Source organism: Astatotilapia calliptera, chromosome 20 (assembly GCF_964374335.1).
Source record: "Astatotilapia calliptera chromosome 20, fAstCal68.1, whole genome shotgun sequence".
Lineage (NCBI taxonomy): Eukaryota > Metazoa > Chordata > Actinopteri > Cichliformes > Cichlidae > Astatotilapia > Astatotilapia calliptera.
Genome location: NC_137441.1, coordinates 31,263,650 through 31,278,582, shown reverse-complemented (window position 1 = coordinate 31,278,582; position 14,933 = coordinate 31,263,650). Strand labels below are relative to the sequence as shown.

The window sequence follows — 14,933 nt, the reverse complement described above, 5'->3', positions numbered from 1 at the left end:
TATAATGCTGGTTAAACAGCACTTACGTAGTAACGGTGGCTGTTTGGTGAAGTGAGTAATTATGTATTACGTTTACTGTTTCAAAATTAGTTTCTGTGTGTCTGAACTGAGGGTGCCATATAATTTATGATCTGACAAGCCGCAAATTCCCCTTGTTCAGTGTTGGTGCAATCAACACTGGTTTGCGTGATCTTTTTATCACCACTTGTCTTCTATGCCCTATTTGACTCAGCATTTAGCTTACAGTTACAGTTTTACAGTTTTATTCACAAAGAAGTAATCAGTCACCCAGATGTAGGGTCACAAAGTCAAGCGACAGAAAACAGATGGAAATAATGTAAAAGGAAAAATAAAATGTGTCATACATCTGGTATGTTAGGCTTAGATGTTAACTGTAATTGGGGGAAAAAGAAAATAAAGAGAAAAAAATTTGATTGCATTTTACATTTTATGCATCTGCAAATATGAGAGGTTCTTTAAGGGTCAAAGAGATGTAGATTATGTCATTAGAGGGGGTATGTGGGCTCTGCACTGCCACTGTAGTACTCTCCAATTTGTTGTAGTATAATAGTAGTATAATAACAACAACTACGACCCCTAGCTGTATGTGTGCAAATTAGCAAGAGAGTAAAATCCCAGTCTTAGAGGTAACCGACGGCCACCACTGATATATATATATACATCATCTCATCCCATCTAGTTCTGAGGTTATGATTGGAATGGATATAAGGAGTGTGTAATTCTGCCTGTTAATGAACAATGTGATCACCAGGCGGCCGTGCAGATGATCCTTCATTGAAAATGTGTAAATTACACCTCTAGTCTTGTCTGCATGTGTGTGGTACTTTAAAAAGAAATAAATAACATAATAAACACAATAAACACATTAACAGTGTAACATATATCCAGCTATATTTCTGCCAGCATAATACTTAAATGTATTGCACATCACAGGTAAGAGTATTGAAATATGACATGAAATAATAACTAAATCATAGCTTGGAAATCAGTATTTAAGATAAACGTAACCCAAAAGTAACAAGGCCACACTAGCTCCAATATGTAGTTCTACATCTCTATCCATACATAGCAACAACAGCGATATTGCCTCAACTGCACAAGGAAAGAAATATCAACATTTACAAGTAATAAACTGGACTTTAACCATCACACAATGCCATCATAAAAATAGCAAACACAGATAAGCAGTCAAGTTGGAGAAAGTTACTATGTGACAAACGCGACATAAAGAGTGACGTAAACTAGCGCCTGCTTATTGGTTGCCTGCACACACGATAAGCCACATGATCTGAAGTACAGTACTGGTCAAAAGTTTAAGAGTACCCAAATTCTTCCTGTTTTTTAATTGAAAATCAAGATATTCAATGTCTCATTGTACTATGAAATGCAAGCATCGAAGAAATAACCAAAGTTTAAAAGAACTTATGGAATTCAATTAGAAACCAAATATTCTTCAGAAAGTTTTTCTCCACTCTGTTGCTGAAGTTCCCATAAATGTGCTTTCTGTCTTCCGTCCAGTTCATCCCAAACCAGCTCGATGAAGTTTAAGTTCGCAGACTGTGCTGGCCAATTCATGTTTCATGGCCAAGGGACAAACTGTTGTCTCTCAGAAACTTGTTTTGTGATTCTTTGTGGCTTTGAGTCTACCGGATCTCTTCCTATCAGAGTTTTTTAGTGCCTTTGGATGCTGAAGAAGACTATACTTACTGACACTTTGCCTTTCTTTGTGATTTCTCTGTAGGAAAGACCTAACCTTTAAAGGGTTATGATGTTCTGTATCTCTTTCATTGTTACCTACCTTTTTCCTCGCTATATTTATAGTAGCACACAACTATCTGCAGTACATCACTGTTTAAATAAAGCTTACAAGGGCATGGTACCACAGTGTGTTTCAACTATACTTTTATGCAGACAGAAGAAATTGTAAGTACTCAAGAAAAGTTGGGACACCTACCAGAAATTGGTAGCACCACCTTTCAAGACTTGATCAACCTGCGTTGCTGCAGAACAGCTTAAGTTGTTAATGCATTTCTTGTTCCCTGAAAACTGCCTCTTTGAATAATTCTGAAATGTACTTTTTTTTTAAAAAGATTTGTGTAACCTTACCTTTTTTTTAACCTCTGGCAATCCCCCACTTACCTTTGTACCATTTCAAGCTATTCATTGGACTCGAACTGAAATTCAATAAGAACTGGAAGAACTGGGGTGTTCTAAAAATTTCCTCTGGTAATATACATAAAAAACCCACACAGCAAACTCTGATTACAGTTCTTCATCAGCCTTCCCTTTCCACTCCTGTTGCACATCAACTGCCAGCAGGGCAGCGTTCTGATTAGATACTCAACAGCCAATTTAGTCGATCTCAGGAGGCTGTCCTTCGTCACAGTGATGGGAACAGTCACGCCAATCCAAACTCAAATAAACAACTCTGTGTTGCCAAACTGTTTTTGTGCTTACACTCCTACATACTGACAGAATCATTGTTTTTAGTTTGTATGTCTTTGTTCCTGCTTGAGAAGAGAAGTAATTAAGGCCAGAAGGTTTTTGTTGACAGTTGTGTGGCAGTGCAGCTTTGTGCGCGATATCTTCATGTGACTGTGAATGCTGCTAAGTGGGATGATGTAATTGACATGATTTGAAAACCCCAGACCCGTAATCATGTTGTTTCTGATTCAGGGTCACTACACTCCACAATGCTGTGGACTTGCTGAGGGTCACATTTTTTTAATAAGCTTTATAAGAAAAAAGTAGCTATTTCTTTTCTATTAAACAATCTATAAATCATATTAAATGCTTTTTAAAACACTTCATTTGCCCACTGAAATCACTTCAAGAAATTAAGTATGCAGTATTTTCAAATGTATTTGTACAATATAAAAAAGTTACTAAAGTTTTATTAAAAAGTATTTATTAAAATACCCCAATTATTTAAATTTACACATACATAAACACTGTAAATTGTGGGCATCACATTTTCCCTGAGATAGAAGTTGGCACCTCTTCCAGGCAGGACCTAGAGCTGTATGGGGTCCTGAAGTGGTGAGCAGAAAAGATACGACTTATCAGGAAGCTCCCACTCTGTCATTGTAATGCGGCGCTACCCTGATCCCTTTTGCTAACCTAGAGGCTATGTGGACACTGAAAAATAGGTGATAGTCTTCGCCCCACCACATCCTGCCCCCCACACTCAAACCCTGGAGTGCTCCACTCCACACTGAGCTTGCCTCCAGAGTGCAGGGTTAGACAATAACATATCTGTTACGCCCTTTTGGTGGTAACCATTGTTGTATTTTTTTAATGTCATGATGATTTATTAACTCACCAAATTCAAATTAGCAGTAGAATGTAGACTCAAAGTATTTCTCATTTATACCTGTGTAAACCACTCAACACTCTTCTCTTCTTCTTGCTAAGTATAGTATATACAACAAATTATATTTTAACTAACATAAAAAAATGTAGCTGTAAACTCAAAGTACTGCAGGATTGCACGTGCTTATAGTTTGTTTTTTATAATGGACACACAGAAAATAATTCCAGTCATGGATTTCAGTAAGGCAAGCAAAAGGTATTCATATGTATAGGTGAATATTTTACATAATACATTAAAAACCATCCATCCATCCATCCATTCGCTTCCGCTTATCCTTTTCAGGGTCGCGGGGGGTGCTGGAGCCTATCCCAGCTGTCATAGGGCGAGAGGCGGGGTACACCCTGGACAGGTCGCCAGTCTGTCGCAGGGCCAACACACAGGGACAGACAACCATTCGCACTCACATTCACTCGCACATTCACACCTAATGGCAATTTGGATTTTCCAATTAACCTATCCCCACTAACTGCATGTTTTTGGACGTTGGGAGGAAGCCGGAGTACCCGGAGGGAACCCACGCAAACACGGGGAGAACATGCAAACTCCACACAGAAAGACCCCGGCCTGATGGTGGAATTGAATTCAGGATCTTCTTGCTGTGCGGCAACAGTGCTAACCACCGTGCCACCGTGCTGCCTTACATTAAAAACACATTGCTTAAAAATAGAAATTGAAACCTAACCGTGTAAATTTAGAGCATGACAACTCTAAGCGTAAGATAGGGAATTGTGAATGCTCGAATACAGTGCACACGTCTATACATGTTTTTAACCTCATAAAGTCAGAGTGAGAGCTATATTGTTCTATATTTGTGTAAGCTCCATGTTGCGCTGGGAAGAAAAGAAATAAGTTTTATGTCGAGAAATATTTTTTTCAGTCTTTGCTTCTCAGTAAATCATTGTAATCTCTTAGAAAACTAGTGATTTGTTTACTGAACACAAAAACAGTGTATGCACAACTTGCCTATATGCCTATATGAACTGTAGCCCCAGCCTTCTATGTCCATAAGAGGGCTATCTCTGAGTTGAATGGTCATGAGGTGCTCCAACATGGACCCTTCTTGCTGCCAGAGTAGCACAGACATTTCTAAACTAGGAGTATATCCAGACTTCCTTGGCTAGGATTTAGTCCCAGTATGTCTCCAATTGAACGTGCCGGGGAAATCCTGGGTCGACGTGATCATCAGATGCCACCATCAATGACTACTGCACTGCAGCTGCAGGCTGCACTCAAATCTGTTGTTGAGCAATTGAGCAACAGCAGATCTGGATACTTGTTCAGTCCATACACAGATGGGTGACTGCTTGCATCATGTCCAGAAGAGGCTATACCTCATATTAAACATCTTGTTTATGCCTACATTACAATGTTGTTCCATAACATCTGTTTAAAACACATTTTTTTTCTATTTTGAGTAGTATACATAAATTTCCCATTTATAAAAACATATTTATTTACAGTCAAAAAATACATATAAACTATATTAATCCTCAGATGCCATCTATAATGTATAACTATGATTGAATTAGATATTAGAATGTTGATCTGTATTTATGGGTTGGTTATTGGAGACTGAACATACAATTTCAATATACTTGCCCATTATATAGAACTCCTTGTGTTGCTGCCTTTGCACAATCAATACATGCAAACTTAATGAATAAGAAATTAAACTGAGTCTGTGGCTATTATAGGATTTTTAAAAACTCATGAACTGTATCTTGCGCTCGGCTGTTTCCAGAACGGGACAGTTCTCGGATTGCCAATAAGGGTGTTGCTGCTTGAGTTGCTCCGTAAAATGTGGTTCTATTATCAGGTCCATTAAGTATACCTCTGTGTAATGACACTCCACTGGCCAACATTTCTCTCTCGACCCTTCTCCTAATAACCCCTTTTACATTTCATTTTCGTTATTTAGCGGGCAGCACTTATCCTCAGCCACTTTACATTTTGCCAGTGATCAAATTAATGGAGTCAAAAGGCCTGGGAAGCAGGTACATGTCATACGGGCAAAGCAGTGGGACTAATTGTAGTTTCAGGGGAGGCAATATGGGACCTAAAGTGATCCATGCTGCGCGAAAATGTATCGGAGCAAGGCTCACATATCCTCTCTTATGGTTTGTTGTCATAGTTTATTGTAGTCTTGAAGGTCTCTAGTGTCCTTATGTAAGAAATCAGTCATAGGTATGGGTGCAGAAGGGGATGATGCAGTTTAACACCAGCAACCTTGAAAAGGATAAGCGGAAGCGAATGGATGGATGGAGTGCATTAATCACAAAAAAGTAAATGAAAATAAATAATTGATGTGAACCCCTGATGTTTCTGATGTTTCATAATATCATATATGTCAGGAATCACTATGGCAGCATTTAAACGCAGTATGGTTTTATTTGGAGGCATTGCATTGTGTTTGTAATAATGTTACTGTCCGTGGATGTGACACATATAACAAAATTTGTTGTCTCTCAAGCAATCACTTCTGTAATTTCAAACATAGGTACATATATATAGTATATATAATATACCACCTAATTTAATTGATCCGGTCCAAACAGGGTTTGAAGTTGAATGAAAGAAAGTCGCACTGCACACATGCTCAATTAATTTAAGTACATAAAGTATAAAACAGTCTACTTAAGAGATGAAAATACCATGAGAATTTAAAATGCTTTAAAACAATATAAAATGCTATGACAAACAGGCCTAAATGCCTTAAAAAAAGACAGTTTAAAAGCGCATTGTGCAGAGTGCTGTTACTGTGCATCTAGTGACTTAGAGCTATTGTCTGTAACAAGATTATAGAAGCACGTTCTTTAGATAACAGACAGTTGCCTCGCTTCCACATGGAAACTTCTGATTCGGTTCTGATTAAGGGACTTGCAATCATCTTCTCCACGTTCAAATTTTACATGACCAGAAATCCTAACCTTGACTGAATGCAGTTCTTTTTTCTCTTTTTTTTGTAATGCTGTTTAAATTTAGAAAAGCATCACTTATTACATCTTTGAAATTCTTGGTTCAAATGTGCAACAATGACCAGGAAATACAGAGGACATTTGTCATCCTTAGTTGTCCCATTCATCTCAGATTTTATTTTTTCAGTGTGAGTTGGAGCTGGAGTCTCAGAGTATGAAGTGTGATTTATGCATGGCACTTGGTACTGGAACTGCACGAGATGGGGTAAAGCAGTTCCCCTCACCCCCACCCTCCCCCTTTGCCCCGAGGATGCATGAAATTAAGCAGAATGACTCTACTCATCCGACTATAAATGACGCTCCATATGCTCCACCTAGACACCCGCGTTCAGTGTGCCAAGAATCACAATTTTGGATTTTATTTTTTCGTTTTAATGTGAAAAATTGAAGTGTGACATTTGTCTGTTGTGGCTTGTTTTAAAAGGGAGCGAAATCCTCTCACTGCTGCTGGTGCTTTGAAAGCACTTTAAATTTTTTTACCCCGAGTCAAATTGCGAGGGAAAAAAACAACAAAAAAACAAAAAACAATAGTCTGTGCTGTTGTTTTTCATTTTGTCGTTTTTCGTCTTTGTCATAACGACAGGGAGGAGTACTTTAAAGCACCATTCAATGAATATTAAATGAGTACTCCTCCCGCCTTTACTCGTCAATCCTGTCAACACAGAGAAGGTTCAACAGACGACTTCAAAGACAAATTTCATTACACAATCAGTGCCTTGTCTCTACTCATCTGATGGACCGCACCTATCTCTGTGATGCTTATTACTGTCAGTAATTTGGCTCTGCAGTTATCTCGATAACAAATAAAACCGCAGCCTCCCGTGGTGATGTTAAATCAGTTTAGCATTTCACACACAACAATTTCTGCAGTCATGTAGCTGTTCAAAGCCGATGCACCAGTATGAGACCCAATTCCAGCAAGCATGTGACCCTTCTCTCTCTGCTGAAGTAACACTTTTATTTTGGCTTAAATGCATATTCACTGTTAAAACTGTGCAGCGATTCACAATTGCACTAATTTGGGCAACGTTGTGGTAAAGCTCTCTTCCTTTTCTGCAAATTGCAGTTCTGCTGCGTGAAGAGGTGGCCCAGCTCCAGGAAGAGGTGCACCTGCTGCGGCAGATGAAGGACATGTTGAATAAGGACCTGGAGGAGACCCAGGGAGGTTGCTCGGCTGACGTGCTCTCTGCCACTGAACTCCGTGTGCAGCTGGCGCAGAAGGAACAGGAGCTGGATCGAGCCAAGGAGGCTCTGCAAGGTAAGGACTGTCAGGAAACAAGAAACTGTGTGTGCTGTTTGAAACACAGACTTTTTTTTATTTAAGAAGAAATGTGGAAAGTTCTTGTTATTAATTCGATTTCTTTACAACATTTTCTGATCGGTAGTAGCAACCAGTTTTAATAATACAGGTAGGTAACATTTAGCCCAGGAGTTTGCTCACTGTGTGAAGACAAGCACCTCCTGACCGTTTCATCTAGTGACAAGCTTTTGCCTACAAGAACAATTAAATTATATTTCTACGAACAAAAGAAGGGTGAAAGAAAACAAAATACTAAATGGAAAGGTGTAGGTCTTAACCTTTAAATTGATCTTGTTTTTCATTAAAAATTGGAACATGGACATCATCACTTACAGTCTGATTTCATGGCACTATTCCACTGATGCTCTAGAAGAAGTTTTCATCTCGGGCTGACAGATTATGTGCTCTACCCGTCTTCTTCTTCTTCATGTAGTCTTTTTTACATGTCAGCTTCAATGAGCAAACTTGTTTTTCACTTGTTTCACTTTTTAGAAGCACAGGGGAAGCAATATTCAGAACCTCTGTTATGTCAGCCTGAACGCATTTTCACTTTTTTTCATCATTCCTATGGAGACTCTTTAAAAAGCCTGTTTTGGCTTCCTCATTGTACACGATTGTATCAGTTTTTAAAGTCCAGTGCAGGCTTCTCTCTTACAACATCTCTCATCACCACTTGCTCAGCTTCACGTGGATATAAACATGTTTCCTTGTATAGAAAAATGGGGGCTGGACAGTAATGCAGATGGCTGATTGTAAGGAGATTGCACAAGCCTCTTGGTTTGAACTGATTCTGATTTATTAACATGTGCACAGTGGAAAGAAGAAAATATGCCGGTGTGCATATTTCATAAACCGAATGGTAGCTTTGCATATGCACTTGTTTTTTGTGCAGGATAAGAATGTTCTCATGTGTGTATTAGTCAATAAGTATCACTGAGTTTCTGTAATATTGTAATATAAGTCTTTTGGTTCCTGTTGTAATTTGAATATTTTACTTTTTCCAGTGCTCCCCTGTCTTTGATCCCTCTGTGTTTGTGTCTTCACCTCGCAGTTTGTTTTGCTAATTACTTTTCTTAGTGTGCTTGTCGTACTTTTTACTTCCTGTCTGTTTCTTTCCCTGATTCCCTGAGTGTTTTCACCTGCTAATTGCTTCCTCCTCTTTTTCGCCCTCGTCTGTGTCCTGTTCCCTAATTAGTGCTCTGTGTACATATAGTCCTGTGCGTCGCCTCTCTGTTTGCGGTCCTGTGATTAACCTTTTTTGTGGATCTTTTTTTTTTTTTGTTGCTTTGTATTTTCGGTAGTGTGTGTGTTTCTTTGGACTCTGTTCATCCTTTTGGAATTGTTTTTTTTTGTCGTTGATATTCTACACTTTGGTCCTTTCCTCACCACTACTCCTGAAAAAAAAATGCAGAACAAGTGTAGGTTCAGGTAAATGTGTCCTGTTGGGGGAAACAACACAACACAACTTTTAAAAATAAGTGGCACATTTCCCTTTTCCTTGGTCAAAGCATTCAATTTAGTATCCTGTTGCTTTAAATCTCTTGTTTGCTGCTCCCGCTCCTGCTGAGACAAAACCTGTGCAGCCTTTTGCTCCATCGGGCTTTTCTTTTCTATTCATCATAATGTTAACATAAGTGTCTGTATTAGTGTGGTTGATGCAGCCCATTAGTTGCATTATGGTCCATTAGCATGTGTTATGCTAGAGAGATGGAGTTATATCTCGGGGTGAGAGGAGACGCAGATGCTTGGACTATTTAAAAAGGAAAAAGAAAAAGCTCTCCACGCTTTTGGCAAATCGAGCTGCTCTTCTCCAACTGTGCAGCATGACACAAATACAGCTCAACATAATGTAGAAGATTCAAGAAGGTGATTTTAAAATAAATAACGTTACTAAGGTGTCTGTAATAGCTAGCTTCACATAGATCTTTCATCTCCCTGAAGTCTCGTTTTTGGCTTGGTCATATATCTAACTAAAACGTGAGGGCAGGTCATTAAATAAAATAAGCCTTTTTAACTTTTTATCTAGGATTGAATTGGGAATATGCACACCAGTGACAAAATAAAGTTTTAAAGCATTGGGCCAGCGTGTGCCATCAAAACAGCGTACTGGTGTCTTGGTATTGATTGTCCAAGCCTTTAGGACACTGCTGGAGGGATGGACCCACCAGCCTTCTAAGACATTGTGTAATGTGGTGCTTTGATGGTCCAAGTAGAGCGCTGTTGAACATGTTGGTCAAAAGATGATCATCGTTGTCAAACCATTCATTGACCCATTATGTCCTGTGAACAAAGGCGTTACATCCTGGAAAAAAATGTTCTCATTAGGAAGGATGTGCTCCATCACATAATGAAGGTGGTCACTGACAACTTGGTACTGATTTGCAGTGCGGGCAGACGTCTTCTTTTTTTTTTTTCCTTTAATTTGCTACCTGTCTTTGCTTACATGCTGCTTTCTCAGAGAGTCTGCAGTTAGTAAAGAAATGAACATTGCCAGGCAGTTTAGAGTGGATTGCAGGGCATCAAGCAGAGATGTCATCAGTGTGGCAGTGAATTATTTTTTTCAAAGAATTATCGCCCATGGAATGAGGCAGAACACAAAAACTACCATTTGGTATCAGACAAAAGCATGACATGCTGTCAGGGGATTTTGTTGCTGCGACATTTCACTTGACACTTGCAGCCTACGCTTTTTGGAAGAATTGAACGAAAACAAAATGGACTGGGGCAGAGTAGAATAGAGCACACATCAAATAAATACTTATCTCTTCTTCAGCGGGATGTTGGCTGTCTGAACATAGTGCACACAGGCTCATACAGTCATTTGTATGACTCAGGCCTGTTAATGAAGGCCAAAGCCTACCAGCCCCAGCAGGCACTGACGGTAATCGGCAGCTAATGAAAGCTTTATAAAAGCGGACTTTGGTTGGCTTACGAGGGCCAGAAACGTTAAGCGGGGTGGATCTAGTCTACAATTAAGCTGGGTATGTGGGAGGACAAGAGGAAATTGGGTGTTGTCATATTCAGGTTTCGTTCTGCTGGGGTAAGTTCACCAGGCGAATTGAAGTGACTGTGAACTTGAGTATGAAGTCATTCCTGTTGCTATTTTTCATTTTGTGTTTTCCCTCCCCCTCTGGAAGGCATTTCCTTTGAGGAACAGAAGGACAAGCTGATATTCAGTCAGAGCTCTTGGTCAGTTAGATGACCCTCAGCCACTCTTTCTACTTGAATTGGGTTTGGATTTCTACTGTTTAGATTAAGCTTTTTCTTTTTGATAAAGATTATAGGTAGGGATAAATCAGGTGACCCTGAATCCCCCCATAGTTACGCTGCAATAGGCCTAGGATGCTGGGCCACCTGTTTTCAATTACTATGCATTTAAATGCAAGTTATTATTTATCTGTAGCTCTTCCACAGCGTGTCTTTTGTCCCATCTTCCTCCCCTCAACCCCAACTGGCTGTCCCTCCCAGAGCCTGGTTCTGCCACAGGAGTTTTTCTTTCCCACTGTCGCCAATAGCTTGCTCATACAGGGTAGTGTGACTGTGGGGTTTTCTCTCTATTATTGTAGGGTCTTTGCTTTTTACAATATAAAGCTCCTTAAGTCAGCTGTTGTTGTGATTTGGCACAATATAAATAACATTGACGTGAAAATTGAATGAGATTTGCATTCACATGTAAACGAAGCAAAACTGTTTACATGTTATTGTTATTTTCCCACTGGCCTGGTCTTTACAGCAGAAGTTCGTTTCAGCTCTTTTGTAAGTCTGCAGTTGTCACTCTCAATCTTCATGCACTGAGACTACTGCACACTCCAAACGTATAATTTCTGAAGACAGCTGTGAAAGGCCAGCAACTGCATTTCCTAGCTTTTTCTTTTTGTGCTGTTGGCTTGGGGTGGGTAGCAGCTAGTGAATGTTGGCTCTGGCCTCAGCAATATTTACAGTTGTTTCTAAGTAGAAAGTAGAAACACATCTTTCATCCTTCTTTTGTTGTTTTTGTTCCTTTTCCAACTTCTGCTTCGCAATGCATTCAAGTTTCTTGCTGCCAATGTTGGCACATGGTACTGGATCACACTGATGACGATGTTTTTGTGTGTATTAATATCTTAATAGGCTGATACCGTTATGAGAAAGCATGAACAGAAAATTAGTAATAAGAAAATAGACAAAATATTTCTAAAAGGAAAGAAACAGAATTATCAGAAAAAATTATGCTTTGAAGGTCTTTCAAAGTTTTTTCTTCAGACTGCAGTGGCAGGATTTTAAAAAACAATATCTACAACAGAAGAACATCTGAAGTCATGACCATAGAAAATATGAAAACATCCAGCAAAGGCCTTACACAGGACCCGAAAGGATGCATGTCAAGAAGCCATCCTGATGAAGGAAAAGACTGACACTATAGACTGACACTATCAGTCATGGATTGGCCTCCCCAGAGTCCAGACCTCAACATCATTGAGGTCTGGACTCTAGAGAAAAAGGCAATAAACTCCAAAGAAGAGCTTTGAATGTCCTTCAAGAAACCTGGAGAACGATTCCTGAAGACTACTTAAAAAGAATTACAAGAAGGTTTGGCTTAGAGGGTTCAGACTGTGCTTAAGAATAAAGATAGTTATACAAAATCTCAACTTTCAAGCTCATTATAATTGTACAAAGTCTGCTTTTTCCTTGCATACTACAGTCCCAATCAAAGGTTTATGACCACTTGGAAAAATGGGAAAAATCATATTTTGCATGGTTGGATCTTAACAAGGTTCCAAGTAGAGCTCCAACATGCAACAAGAAGAAATGGAAGTGAGACATAACATTCTTTTGAGCATGCAATTTATTGAAAACAGCGAGTAAACTGAAACAGGCTGTTTTACAGCTGATCAAAAGTTTAAGACCACACCTCCAACAAACTCAAACTCCCAGAAATCAAAGTTCCAAACATCAACTCAGTAATGAGTATATTTCCACATATGATTGCCCATGTTTCAGTATTTCCAGTTTCTGAGGAAATATTAAAATTAATGAGGGGTGACTCAAGACTTTTGCAGAATTCTATACATGGAGGATTACTAATGTACAAGTAATTTCAGTTTTCATTATGTGTGTAGAGTACATCTCATCTCTGCCTGAAAAACTACTGCAAAAAAGCTCTGGGTCTTATTATGCAGTGCATGAAGGCACACGTTTTTAAACAGTAGCAGCTCTGAATGGTCAGAATCATTGTTGGCATGAGAACCCACCCAGAGCTAAAGGTCTTAAATTCAATGAATTGTCCAAATAGAGGCACGCAATCATTTTTTTCTCAGTTTCTTTTAAATCAGGCTTTTAAGCAACCGAACAAGCGCTTTTTTTTTAAAAGATACTGAGTCCATTAGTAATCAATGTGTGCTTGACTTTGATGCCTTCCTTTACATCTTGGAATTTGGTAGATTTAAAGTACTTAGGTGTAACTCAAGTGTTAATCGTGGGCAAGGGGGCCCACTTTTAAAATGTTGTCTTCTGTCAGGTATTGGCTTTTTCCAATGATCACATCAGCAATTATTTACAAGTCTCTTCTATGCTAGGTGCAAGGAAATAAAAATGTTTATATGTATGAAAAAAAAGTTCCTCTTTTCTTTTTACTTTTATTCAAAGGGTTTGTAACAACGCTAAAAAAAAGACTTGACGGACTTGGAAATAGTTGTTTTAGAGAGTCTGATCATAAAAAAAGAAGATAGGCCAAATGTTCTTAAGAATACCCCATTAATTACAGCAATTTCCGTATGCTGCCAATTGATTGGAGCCGAGATGTTGACTCTATTTGATTTCCCTCAGTTTTCACAAGGCTGGCATATTGTGAGGATCCCACCAGATGCTCCTGCAGAGTGCTTTTCCCAGAAGAATGAGAGCCCTGGGTTTTTTTTTATTGAAGTGCTACCAACAATTATTGTGAAGCAGAGAAGCTTTGTCTTTTTTTTTTCCTATTTTTTTTTTGTTTTTTAGTTCTTCTTTGTTTTAGTGTGGTTTTGTTTTGGATGAAGAAGCAAGCGGCTGAAGTGATGAAGTAGCGTGAAAGAGATGGATCGTTCCTTCCTTTGCTCTTTGCCACTTGAGATAATACCTGTTTAATTTGGGAATGGATCACTGAAGCTATGTTGCCACTCCTACCTCGGTTCAGATGGTTTGCGGCTAAATTGCATGCAGATTTTCTTGTGCCTATGAATACGAAATAAAGAAGAGGTGAACGCTACTTTTCAGTGCATTTGCACTCCAGTTATTCTTCATTTTCCTCTCTGCGGTCTCTTCCTTTATCTCCCTCTCTGCCTTTATTTGGTGTGATGCCCACATCGTTTAAATGTTAAGGCCTGAGTTCGCTTCCACTGTGAACCGGGCTTTGGTGTGTGAACGCTATAATTGTAATCGAGGGTAGTTGCCAACCTTTTACAATTGCAGGTTTTGTTATGATGTCCATGGGCACTCAATTCAACCCAAGAGCTGCATTTAATGCCCCTCACACAAATGACAATGACCTGATTCATTTTTGCCAATCATAAAGCGGTGTTACAAAGAGAAACTAAGCCCCAGCTTGGTGAATGCAACCAGGAAGTTCTCAAAAGGTGTTTATACGTTTACGCAACTCTCATTTCTCATCAAAGTTTGGTTTAATGAAGTTTCAAAGTGGAGTTGGCCCTCACTGCTGTTTTTAATTAGCTATTTTCACTTTGGCTATTACTATCACTGAGGGACTTCAAGTCAAGCCAGAGCTCATATGAAAGCAGTAGACAGCTATGTATCATCAAAGCACAGTCTGCCGGCTCTGTTTAGTGTCATTTCACGCTACACTGTACTTAGCTTAGCTCTGTCCTTGACTACAAGGCCTCTTTCCTTGTTAGGTGTTAAAACACCAGTGCACACATACAAAAGCACACACACTCTCAGCACCACTGAATCTCTTCAGGTTTCAGGTTCAGGTTCTTGACCCGACGACCTTTAAGCAAATAAGGTTTTTCTTAACTAAGAGCTAGTGGGACAGTCAGAGCTTTTGTGACATATTTCCTCAAATGCACCTACACCTTTACAACTTTTTATCCAGATAGTTTTGTTTAGCTTGCACTTAAAGGTCCTGGGTGTGCCCGGGTAGTGGGGATTTATGCTTAAGTGGGAAATCTACACCATTGCTATGTTGTAACCACAAGCCACACTGAAAACGTATGATGTAACCTATGGCATAACTCGATGTGTGCTGGTGTAACGGCACATCGCCTTGACGCAGCCATCGATTATCGATTCCACC

At 39.3% G+C, this 14,933-nt stretch overlaps 1 protein-coding gene across 7 annotated transcripts in view; it reads left to right on the top strand.

The window, feature by feature from the left end:
• kazna (kazrin, periplakin interacting protein a) overlaps positions 1-14,933 on the top strand; it is a 187,244-nt gene that overhangs the window by 148,799 nt on the left and 23,512 nt on the right. For all 7 annotated transcript variants that reach the window (XM_080295669.1, XM_026153316.2, XM_080295670.1 and 4 more), the window contains one exon: positions 7,436-7,627. In XM_080295669.1, the coding sequence (XP_080151795.1) occupies positions 7,436-7,627 (192 nt within the window). The remainder of the gene's footprint in view (positions 1-7,435; positions 7,628-14,933) is intronic.